We start from the raw sequence: 12,532 nt of genomic DNA, 5'->3' as shown, positions 1-12,532 counted from the left end.
CAAATTTCAGATATTTGAATTTGCAAATTAATCAGAAATCAATAAAACACAAATACCACTATTCTAAAGAATAGATCAACCCATTGTGGTTCGTTCTCCATCGACTTTTAAAAGTTAGACAATGGGTTTTTCAAAGCTGGTACATCAGTTGGATTGTCTAGAAGAAAACCTGACTAGATTGGTCAACTCGAGTTGGATTTTTCTCACTTGATCTTGCGATGGTGGGACGATAATTGTCAATGTCAAACTATACACTTGTAGATTTAAGGTTATGATAAGTTTCCACTGTTGCCAGTTGTTATTGTTTGTTTTTCCAGTATTTATTTGAAAAAATGTCGGAACCTAATTTTAATTGTACAATGTGAATTTCAAAGAAATTGAATTGCTCATTACTTATGGCGCTACCTTGTATAATTACGTATGATGTTTGAGAGCGATTCAAGAAATAGCAGTGGCTGGTATTTTGTACCAGGAAATTCCCGTCTTTGAAGTGCTGCAATTAAAATTTATATTTAGTCTATTAACTTCGAATTATTACTGTAAGGTAACACAGCAACAAGCATGAATATAACATACCAACTGTATAAAATGAAATCACTTTTACCACAGCAGAACAAACTACTGTTTCCCAACAAACGTTTCACTGGCCAAGTAAGCAACATCATGAGATTACTAGAGATGATAGAACTAGCTGAAGAAGTAACTTTGTAAATTCAGCGATGTCTACAGTGTGTATTTAATAGTCATGTGATCATAGAATTTTTTGGAAAAATATACATATGATTAAGAAACAACTACTAAATAAATATAAACGATATGAATATTGTTTTTGTTATGAAACATCAAATTCTCTCTTGACACTGTTGAAATCTGTTACATCATGATGTTTCTTCATATGATCCTTCAAGTAATACTTTCTGATGAACCCCTTGCCACAGTAGGCACACTTATGGGGTCTTTCTTCAGTGTGTATCATCATGTGGTAGTTCAAATGTAATGGCCTCAAGAACTCTTTGTCACAGACATTACAAACGTGAGGTTTGATTCCTCCGTGGACTGCTTCGTGTCTCTGTAGATCCACCTTTTTTATGAATGCCTTTTCACATTTCCCGCAAGCGAAAGGCCTTTCACCTAAAATGCAGTAAATGCTATATCAGATAAAATTCGTAATGACCAGGACTATGTTCAGGTGGAAACATTATTACCTGTATGTCGTTTTCGATGATTATCCAAGTGACACTGGATTGCGAAAGATTTATCGCACATGTCACAGTGATAGTTTTTCTCTTTGGTGTGAGTTCTGGTATGGTAAGTTAATCCAGTTGGATGTGTGAACGATTTTCCACATATTGTACATAGATACGGTTTCACCCCACTATGAATTCGGAAGTGAAGATTGAGATTATTTGAAGAGGGAAATTTTTTATGGCAGACACGGCATTCATATTTTTTTTCCCCAGTGTGTACGCGATTATGCCTGTTCAAACAACCCTTGGAATTGAAGCCTTTCCCGCATACAGGGCACAAGAAGTGGCCTTTATGTAAATGACGTTTTTCATGTACCGATAGAATATATTTTGATTTGAACATTTTATTGCAAGTACTGCAGAAATAGGAGTTTATTTGTTCGGTCGTTTCCACAGTGTCTGATTCTTTTTTCGCTTTTTTGTGGGTTATTTTCAAGTGACGATTCAGCCCACATTTTGCAACAAATTTCTCAGTACATAAATCACACGAAAAACGCCCTAATGTATAGCACTTTTTGTGTACCCTCAAACTGTTACGCGTTTTGAAAGATTTTCCACACTCCTCACAGGGGAAAAAGCTGTTGGTGTTTCCGTCTGCTTTATCAGTTGAAGTACTCCTTTTGTCAGGTGTTGATGCTTTATCACATTCATGAGATTCCTTCTTTATATCATTTCCACCGTAATCAATATCGGATGAATCTCTGTCTGTGCAGTCTTTAACTTGGGGTTCACTTTTGACTTTCAAATACTGCTCAAGTAAGCCATTGGAATTATCACATTGAATTTTGAATTTGTAAAAATTGGTAACTTTGTCCAGACAATTTACACATATTAGATCTGGAAATCGCTCGTTTAGCTGAAAAAAAACATTTCCGTTATGATTTAGGAGGGTTTACCAAGAAACATGAAAAATAAAGATTTACCTCTATGAAAGTGAAAATATTCAACAATTTCATCACTGACATAGAATTACTTCCAACAGTTATGTCAGTTTCATTTATTTTACTTAACGTTACACTTTCAGTAACACAAGTTCTACATATATTGTTCATATTGGAAATAATTTTATAATTATTTGTTTTGATCATTCCAATTTTTGAATACAATTTTAAATGACTGCTTCTTCTCCTCTGATTGGCCTCGGCTGGAAGTGCGTATCGAGCAGTTCATTGCAGTAAGGGAGCGATGCAAAACTCAGGGAAACTAAAAGTATTCAATTGTGTATGTATGGTCTCACTGAATTTGAACCTTTGGTTTTTTTAGTCACTATGACGAGTAGACTGCCACATTTGTGTTAAAGAATATTCACATTGAATAAATAAAATAACAAATATTTGACTTTTTGAGATCGCATGATGTTTCTTTCCTATGGCAACAATTTAAGTTTTCCTTGTGTCTGACATTCGAATTATAAGATTCTTATTCTAATCTTATTCTAATTTCATAATGGGTACTGAGAAAGTATATCTCGAATTATAAGTCAAAACATTAACCTTTCCCAAAGTCTACACAGTCAAATCTACCTGCCAGAAAACAATTACTTCTCTGGCTGATACTACGACGGACAGCTACTTGTTCAAGTTTCCAAAGACTACAGATGCTTTTCATTACACTGGAATGAATAAAATAAATTCATTACGTTTAATGTAGTTCGTGTCAATTGGTACCTGTCAAATATATTCTTTGGTGATTGACTTTAGCTCAGCCATGAATAATATATACTATGCATTATAGATATCGCTGAGTAATGCAGCTGCCACAATGACAGAACTACCGCTCACTATCATTGACATTTGACCTTTCAAGTCAACTATGTCGTGAATAACAGAATGAACATTCCCTCAAAATGTCCGAAAGTACTCCTTATACACAAACACCCATTCTCAGATCCGCAAGGACCAGCATAACGCCTGGACTGAGTTTGAGATCGGCTGGAAAGACAAGATCCATTATTTTACCGACCAATGAAGATGATTTGGTGGAGCATTATATAGTTATCCCTCCAGACGGAGGCTGGGGTTGGGTAATTGTCTTCATAGCGTTCATCTGTAACTTCCTTATCGATGGAACGACGTATACCTTCGGAATATTTCTCAACGACATCAGCGAGAGTTTTGAAGTACACCCGACAAAAGTTGCTTTGGTCAATTCTCTCATGAGTGGATTCTACTATGTTATAGGTACGTGCTTCAGTCTATTACTATTATGATTTTGGGTTACATAAATGAATAATTTCACTCTGATATGAATTCGATTTAAAAATAAAACATGCAAGGGCTTGACGAACGAATGTTTCCCCCTCTTGCAGTCATAACAACTTGCAAATGACGAGGTATGCTTTAGTTAAGATTTTGGATTATATTCTGAGGTAGATTTTCCCATTCTTGTACCCGTATGTTACCAGAATGCTCCCTAGAATTTTTGGGAACTGGCTCATGTCTCTGTAAACTGTGCGCAGGCCAAACAGATCGCATGAGTTGAACCTCGTCAAAATACTGAGCAACAATCCGAGCGGTGTGGGGCAGTGCCTTATGGCACTGCTACAGTGCTACAGTGGGCAGTGCTACAACTGAATCGCCACCAAATGGAAGTCACTTGATATGCTTCCTCATGCTATAACTGATCCGCCACCAAATAGAAGTCGCTCGGCAATACACGATTGAGCATATCTATCGCCTGGTTGTTTCCATACTCGTGTATATCTGAATCCGTGAGGTAGAATCGCGATTCATCGGAAAACAATACATGTTTTCAATCCGTCACTGTCCAGCCAAGTGTTCTCGTGGAAGATTCCATCTTGCAGTCCAGTGTTCACGGGAAAGTGGTGGTCCAGTAGGAGTAGTTCGAGAAGATAATCCAGCAGCTCGGAGTCGTCTCCTAACTGTTCACTCACTTATGTTTACATTTCTGACTTCTTACAGATGACATCGAAGGGAAACTGCTGCAACTGTTTGGTTTTTCACAGCACTAGATACGAGAAAGCAGCTAATTCTAGCTGTTGTACCTGACTCACTCTAAATCAGTTCTTCGAGTTAGCAGACCAGTTTCGTTGCACACTCGAGAGTTTTCCAAAGCCGCCAAAATTCTTGTCACAAAAAAGGCAATTGACAAATAAAACCATGGAAAAAATATACTGATAGCGGTCTTTAGGAAATCAGCACTTCTATGGTACATCCAAAATAATTCAAACAAAAACATAAATTTCCGAGATAACTTCAACTCATGAGGTGACACTAACTTCATGCCCGGCGATGTATTTGGAACTTACTACTTTGGTCATCGGAAGTGCATATCAATTTATATAACAGAATATAAATCTTAATAATGAAAGATATTCATAAATTCGATATCTGGGATTCACATGGTTTTTGGTGGGTGTCGCTTATCAACTTGTCACGTTTCTAGAACTCCTATCAACTTATTCACTACTGACCTGTCTCTAATTTAGTAAGAGCTCCATACATAATGAATATTTCTTGAAATTTCAAATTATCAAAATTCTTATATCTTGTTGTTCACCTATTGATTTATAATTTGTCTTATTTCACTAAGTGCCTACTCTTTCCAATCCGCGGCTTGAAATGAGTTGATGATAACATTATTAAGTTGTTTCAAATGTTTTGTACACCAATTGATTCCGTCAGCATGAAAATTGTATGCTCAGGATCCATTAAAGTCGACGGAGGCCGTTTTTGCCTAGTTCTGATTGGCGAAAGTTCTACCGGTGATAAAGTTATCGAAGAAAAGATGGCAGGCTGTTGGCGCGAGAGGTCTGGATGGAGCACCCAATTTTCAAGTTTATTGACCTGTTCATTCTAAACTATCAAAATCTACATGGGAGCTGACGCCTAGTTCTTCCGCTATCACATGCACCGTTTGTGATGGGTCAGTCTCCACCAGAGTTCTCAAATCCTCGTCTTAGATTAATGTGGACCGACACAAGCGGCAGCGCTTTGGTTCAATTTGAAATTGCAGAGAATAAAGAAACGAGCTGAAAAGAGGCAAAATAGTAAAATTTGTAAAAAAATTAACAGCATCAATGTTATAGAGTTTGTTTTTGGGAAACCGTTGTACTGCTTTTTATGAACTAATTACCGTATCTTTCCAGGACCACTTGCTTGTGCCCTGTCGAACAGATTTGGTTTCCGATTCGTCGGCATCATAGGAGGCATAATGGCGGCCGCTTCCTTCATAATTTCCAGTTTGTTGACCGACTTCATATATTTCCTGATAATCATTGGAGTATTGGCTGGAATAGGCTTCAACATGGTTTACACACCCTGTATGCTTATCGTCGGATTCTATTTTGAGAAATGGAGAGCACTTGCCACCGCTATATCGGTAACGGGAACGTCTATTGGAATCATGGCTTTCCCTCAAATCTTCAATGAACTGTTGAGAGACTACCACTGGAGATTCAAGTTTCAAATTCTGACTGGAACGTGCATTCTTCTCGCTCTGTTGGTCATCACCTTCAAACCTATAAAACCTACTAGAGTTTTAGAAGAAAAGAGAGTATCCACGAGTCCTGCCGACAATACAATTGCTGAAGAAGATTCCATTGGGTCGTATTACTTCGACCAGGAAAATGAACCTTTCAGTATAAGGAAGATATTCCAGCAACTGCAGAATAAATTCTTTCCGACTGTCTTGAACTATTCTTCAGAAACGGGCGTTTCGAGAAATATGAAAGAAGACGATCGCTCTACGTTTCTTGGCAAGTAAATTATCAGCAAGTGTTGAGTTGATATTTTTTCAACAATCCACTTATAATATCTTTTGATTTAATTTGAAATAACCTCATGAAAATACACCGGAGTCAGGTCATTAGAACCAGTCGGTCATTCCATCACTTCTTGCTAACCAACTTATTTTAGGAAACAAACTCTAAAGAAGCTTGAATTTTAGCTGGAAGCTGAAACATATGACCAGGCTCCATCTTGCTAATACCAGATATCTTCGTCTAAAAAACAGGCGTTTCAAATTTAAAACGTCTTAAGATTGAGATCACAGTTCACCGTAGTATCGAATATATATGGTCAATGATTTTTTATCAATAATTTGACGGGAGGATAGAGGATTCCAGACATTGCGATTCTTTTCCTGAACGAATTCCACAAGAATTTCCACTTTATGACTCTTTTGATTTTGCTTCGGCCAGTTAAACTTTTTAAAGAGAATCAGCTTCTGTTTCCCAGAACACGCAATACTGAAACTTTTTCTTCATATTTTTTTCGGTAATCTTTTTTATTCAATTTATATTCACGGTAATTTGTATTGATTCAAACTTCAAGATAATCCACACCCCAGCTTTCTACTTGGAAATTTTGAGTGGTCGAGGTTCATAGAGCATCCTCGTATAGCTTCGTTTTTCAAAAACAAAGTTCATATGATATGAATCGAAATACACTGATTTCGTAGACCAGAAGAGTCTGGTGTTGCTCAACACGTTTTGGAGAGTGATCATAAAATTCATGCTATTGAGAGTTTGAATACATCAATGTGTGGCGTTGGAACTGAGATAACGGTTAAAAGCCAAACAGCCAATTGTTTTCTTTTAAATGAACGTCTCTGGCGAAATCAGTGGAAAATCACACTCCTTCTAATTTATAATTTAGTATAGTTCATCTTCTGATGACGCCAACTTGGTGAAACGTGCTTTGAGAAGAATATTACAATTCTGGTGAGTGGGATGAACAGTGTTTGGGAACAAACTGAATTATTTATAATATTTGGCAATTTTGAAAAGAATTTCAAAACTGTGTTTTAGTGAGCATAGGCGGTGATACCAGTGAAGAAAGTTTCACTACAAGTGTGTTTCGGAGCCAGAGAGAAAGTATTGCCCCGTCAGTACGTGTACCGGAGATGAATGAAGTCGAAGAGGAAACGAGAGAATGTTGTAGTTGCTGTAGAAAATGTTGGCAACATATCTTCCATGATAAACATGTCAACAGGCCTTTGTACAGGGACGACATATTCTACGGGGCATCCTTATACAATTTACCGGAATATTCGAGAATCAAATCCAAAATCACTCTGGTATCTAACTATTCAATCCCAATGGTGAGTATCCTTAACCAAGTATGCTTAACCGATGCTGTTTAAATCCCTCTCCCTATTGTTCGAACCCCCATTTTCTAAGGTCTCATTGTTAGATGAAATTCATGGCAATGAATATTGCCATGAATTTCCCCACATTCGGTACGTTCACGCACGAATCATTATTTGTTATTGCAGTTAGAAGTACAAAATTTGTTTTCAGAATCGGTGACGACATACATGACATACACTCTGAGGCTGAATTCTTCTCGGTTGAGATGATTTTCGATTGAACACTTTGTCTTGAATATCAAAATTATTCAACTGCTTCAAAACATTTTTCTTTTCCTCATAAAATCGAATATCTTCACTTAACTGTTGGACACTTTCTCAAATTCCTCTATTTTACGTCTGTATATTCTGAATGCCATTATATTACTAAATTTTCTTTACCAACGACGTACATAACGTCGTTTTCATCTCAATTTCTTATTGAATGTAACTGACTGATGGTGTACAATTATCCAAACACGAAAACAGCTACGGCAATGACGACGAAACCGTAACGAATAAACGCACGCAAAACGGTCGAAACACATGCAAAACAACGTATTTTAAAACGACACCTTTTGGTGCCATCTGCTGCTTCTCTTGATGATGCTAATTTGGTTAACAACGATACGACTTAGTGTTCTTCTGACATGTTGGAACGCTCGTTAAAACGTTAGACCTTCTTAGTTATCATCTCATCACCATACAATATTTATCGAGTCGTATTCCTAACCCTTCATGCTTGATTTTGAAACCGGCAACGCTACATCGCCCCATTAATAACGATTCATTTTACAACCGACAACATCGAACCTGACATGCTTGCGCTGGCGACGTATCACATCGATACCATCTCCATCTCTCTTTGCATCAATTACGTCATACGTGTCTCTCTCACTCTTACACACACACACCTTTTTATAAAATATCAATTCGTCCCTAAATCTATTTTCCTATCTTCTACATGAAAATGACGTGGCAATTTCCCTAAAATTCTATGGAAATCAAGAAATGAGGTTGAGTATAGAAAATGAGTCAATTTCGATCTCGACAAAACAATCGCCATAAATATCAAGAATTCGTGATTACTTTCAAGACCTCATGTTGGTGTTGAGGCTAAGGACAATGTCTACCATGCCGACAACATGGGTTCAATTCTCATACCGATAAATTTATTTAGATGAATGAATTGAATCTCTTCGATAGTACTTCCACCCTTCTTTGCATCGATTACGTCATACGTTCCTCTCTTCCACTCACTAAAGTCTCTCCGAAACACCAACGACGCGCGACCTTGAGAACTGGTGTTGTTCATGTACTAGAATATTACGTGCTTGCTGGTTAAATTTTTATAATACTGTCAACAGTATATGTCTAAGGCACACCTAACGCTGAGCTTCTGTTCGACGACAGAGGAGGGGCCTGCCTTCTGCTGAAGTACGCGTGAGAGAAAGGGAAGCCAGACAATCTGGCACCGTTACGCGTTAGATAACGAAGAAGTTTACCCTCCCATAAGAAGTTATCACTTCAGAAATGTTTATTGTCCATATATTATATCCTTTGCTTAGACTGTGGCTTATAAATTAGAGAGATGGTATTGAATGGGGATCGTATTTCTCGAGAAATTGTTTTAGTTTGTCGGTGTCTCCCTGAATTCAAAGAAAAAGCTTTGTGCCGCATTTGTCAGAACAGACTTGACGAAATGAATAGGCTCCGACGGTTTATATCCTATGACAAATACAAACTAATGAAATCATTTTTCAGAGTTACGCGATGTCCGTATCGAGAGTTGTAACGCAGAGAGACATCGAAGAGAGCAAGAAGTGCGTCTGCTGTCCAGAAGCTGTCGTCAGAGTTCTGGTCACCATGCTAGATGTGAGGTTATTCAAATCAATAGCATTCGCCATACTCACCTTAAGCGGATTCCTCACTATGGTGGGGTTGTACGTCCCTTTTGTCTTTATCGTTCAAAGAGGGTTGGAATTGAAATTAACTCCGGAGTGGTGCACTATGTTGCTCACTATAATGGGAATAGCTAACGCGGTTGGGAGAGTTACTTGTGGCGCCATCTCATTTTTTCCGGCAATAAATGCTCTGACGGTCAGCTGTGTAACTTTAATAATTGGAGGCCTGATAACAATGTGCTCCGCTCTCATGAACAATTTGGCTGGCCAGCTCATTTTTACCATCATATTCGGACTTTGTGTAGGTGAGTATGTATGTATGTAGTAGAGAGGGTGAGTGTAATCCCACAACATGTGACCCATTGTACATCCTCCCGAGAAGTTGTCCTGCTAGGTCATCGTCCCTCCTGTCCTTTCCAGGAAGGTGGACAGGTCACTAAGAAACATCTCCTGTATATCAGCAGGTGTAGGCCAAGACTCGCCAAACACATACTCTCTTTGGCAACCTTGAGGTATCCCACGGCGGCCTCCGCGAAGGTTATGGAAGGTGCAGCGACATTACTGTCATTGCGCGGCTTCTTCAACCTTCCTGGGGTTCCCCTAGTGAAGGTGTTCAAGTGAGAGCGCTTTTCTGCAGGGGCAGCCGGTTCCTCGCCTTTATTCAAGGCGGAGATTTTGCTGCCCGCCGCAGGAAGTGCACTTGCTGTTGGGGTTGAGTGGGGGAGGAGAAGGGTGCACTTTTAGTTGCTGCCACTCCTGCCTCTTTCGATCTCTTTCTTCTTTTGGCCTCGGCGCCGCAAATGCGCCGCCTTTGTATTATATCACGAGTTGGTCTGCTATGTCCAGCCTCATTCCGAGCGATGAATTGGGGTGGACATTTCTGTTCATCCCCTGCCACCGCCATAGATTGAGGTGAGCACTTCTGTCCAGCTTAGGGATTGGTTTTCGTTGTATCTGTTTTGTTTGTTTCATATATGTGTGTTCCCACGAGTAGCAAGGGAAGAGATGGTCACCTCTGGCAGAGCCTTGCAGTACTAGAGGAAGGCTGATTACAATGAAGTTTCACTCAGTTCCCCAAGGGGATCGTCCGTAACCGCATATCACCCTGCGACCATTCAGCTGTCGGCACGGTTCCTTACACCTTAGCTCGGGTAGGCTGGTCCACGGTGGCATGTTTCGCAAAGGCTTTTGGGGAGTTTCAGTTCCCCTCATCCTAATTATTTCTGCCACTTACCAGGAGTCCGGCGATCCCGTCCGTAAGGCCACATATTGGCTTCCCAGACAGGGACCCCATTCCCCTGGCCGTGCCCCTATCCGTCACCTGGGGACGCGCCCGATAGGTAGCCAAACCCACGGGGTGTAGGTTGACGAACAATGTTGCAAAACTGAGTTCCGTTACTTTGAATTTGTAGTTCGAGGAGTGAAGCCCATTTGCTTCGCCTTCTCTTATTGGACGATAATCGTATTGTTCAGCCATTCAATATAAAGAGTGTTATCATTCAAATAAAAGCTATGTTTGATTCGCTAACGTTAACTGTTTTGTTTTATTTTCATTTTCACTTGCTATATATGCACCCAAAAGTTGCAAACCGTAGCTGTGTGTTTCTGACTCGTTAGTCTTATTAGTTCGGTGTTAGGTTCGCAACACTCAAGTGATTTTGATACAAATGAAAATGAAAAGTTCATGGACGGAGCACTCAAAGATGCAAACCACAAACAAGTTTCCCTGGCCAACTGACTTCATCAGTCCTGGTTGAACCGCGTCTGGTGTTTTCGGTTGTTCGACGTTTCGGCTTCGACTTTGAAGCCATTCTCAAGGGGGTACGACTAGAGCATGGACTCAGTCTGCGTACTTCTCAGGTAGTGACTTGCTTTAAGGGTTTTGTGACTTGACGCTAGGGTCTCAATTTGCTTACTTCACAGGTCCTGTCATTGGTCTGCGCAAGAGTCTCAATCTGCGTACTCCTAAGCGTCGACTGTGTGAACACAGGTTCTGGTCTGGTATTTATGTCCTTGGACATAGCGTGGCGGATTATCATGGAGTGGAGAGTTGTTTCGGTGGTAATTGTTTTGGTGTTCCCGAAGGCTGGATCTGATTTACGGACAGCAAGCTCATGTTCATAGACTCTGTTGGAGACCCTTCTGTTGGATGGGCCGATGTAAGTTCTAGGGCAGGTAGAAAATGGTTTGTCGTATATTCCCTGTACCTTATTGGGTATCGTGTCCTTAGGTGTTCGTAGAAAGGTGAAAATTTGAATGTTGGCTGTGAATACTGTTCTTATATCGTGCCACTTCAGAATTCGGCTCACTTTGTCTATAACTTCATGAATATAAGGAAGAAAAGCTTTTGGGTGGCCTGCCTGTTCACCGAGCTGTTTGGGATGTGGGGTACGGGGTTACTGAAAAAGAATGGTTGTTTGGATTTGGTATAGTCCTTTTGGCGAAAAGCGAATTTGAGTTCGTCTAGGTCCTTGGATTTATTGTGGCTGTCAATGAGTCTGATAGACTTGTGTATGAGAGGATTCAAAATGGAATTTAATTGGGCAGTATGATGACGGGACGAACAACCAAAAACACCAGACGCGGTTCAACTCTACCTTTAGATTATCAGATTTCTGACCGCGGAAACTTTTTATGGCATATAAATCATTTGGTTCTTGGGGCGGTCGACGTAAACTTCCACCATATAATCAATCTGTGCCATTACTCAAATTTTATTTTACTATTTTTTTTTCATTGTTCAAAAATGAGTTGTAAGAGAAATATTGCTTTTATTTACTCGCTGTACGGAAAATTTACTGTGCCATATGAGATGTAGACAGACACCTCTATCATACCTGATCCTACTTTCTGTTTCTAATAACGTTTTGTTCAAGCTAGCTTCACGACATTGCGTACTGTGGTGATAACAAACATGCTTGGATTGGAAAATCTAACTAATGCCTTCGGGATCACAATAATGTTCTATGGAGTAGCCAGTTTCGTGGGAATACCTCTGGCTGGGTTCATGGAGAATATTTCGGGAAGCTACAGCTACTCTTTCCTCTTCGCTGGGTGCGCTATCTTGATCAGTGGAATCATCCTCATTCCTGTAGGACATATATCGAATAAGGAGAAGGACAAAAAGAAACCAAGAGTGCAGTTTCGAGTGTGAAATGTTCAGTCCAATGAAGCTATGTGGAATAAAAGCGATGATTCATATGCAACATATTTTATTTCACTTTCGATAATATAACCTGACATAACAACACAACAACAACATAACATAGCATAACAAAACAAAACATAACA

The 12,532-nt window shown here is 39.5% G+C and overlaps 2 protein-coding genes and 1 long non-coding RNA gene across 6 annotated transcripts; 2 read left to right on the top strand and 1 right to left on the bottom strand.

Annotated features, from left to right (window-relative positions):
• Positions 1-284: 284 nt before the first annotated feature.
• On the top strand, positions 285-821 carry LOC111517580 (uncharacterized). Its single transcript, XR_002723836.2, has 2 exons — positions 285-544; positions 610-821. It is a non-coding gene; the product is annotated as an uncharacterized lncRNA (long non-coding RNA).
• LOC111517579 (uncharacterized) lies at positions 713-2,373 on the bottom strand. The gene is made up of 3 exons (XM_023173794.2): positions 2,171-2,373; positions 1,206-2,103; positions 713-1,131 (listed from the first exon to the last, which is right to left on the bottom strand). The coding sequence occupies exons 1-3, from the start codon at positions 2,333-2,335 to the stop codon at positions 833-835; spliced, it is 1,362 nt and encodes a 453-aa protein (XP_023029562.2). The 5' UTR covers positions 2,336-2,373; the 3' UTR covers positions 713-832.
• Positions 2,374-2,999: 626 nt separating this feature from the next.
• Positions 3,000-12,442, top strand: LOC111517578 (monocarboxylate transporter 3). Of its 4 annotated transcripts, none has more exons than XM_074184972.1 (5): positions 3,000-3,427; positions 5,356-5,964; positions 7,018-7,310; positions 9,102-9,212; positions 12,122-12,326. In XM_074184972.1, exons 1-5 carry the CDS (start codon positions 3,094-3,096, stop codon positions 12,179-12,181), a joined length of 1,407 nt encoding a protein of 468 aa, XP_074041073.1. In that variant the 5' UTR covers positions 3,000-3,093; the 3' UTR covers positions 12,182-12,326. The 4 variants fall into 4 exon arrangements, with proteins under 4 accessions (XP_074041073.1, XP_074041074.1, XP_023029561.2 ...); XM_074184973.1 differs by having other exon boundaries at positions 12,118-12,291; XM_023173793.2 differs by having other exon boundaries at positions 9,102-9,546; positions 12,122-12,291.
• The last annotated feature ends 90 nt before the right edge of the window (positions 12,443-12,532 follow it).

The sequence above is a fragment of the Leptinotarsa decemlineata genome, unplaced genomic scaffold, assembly GCF_025532065.1.
Source record: "Leptinotarsa decemlineata unplaced genomic scaffold, Ldec_3_MD MMD2_tig00026361_RagTag_RagTag, whole genome shotgun sequence".
Classification (NCBI taxonomy): domain Eukaryota; kingdom Metazoa; phylum Arthropoda; class Insecta; order Coleoptera; family Chrysomelidae; genus Leptinotarsa; species Leptinotarsa decemlineata.
Note: the sequence above shows the minus strand (reverse complement) of the source record. Positions and strands in the feature narration are given on the sequence as shown.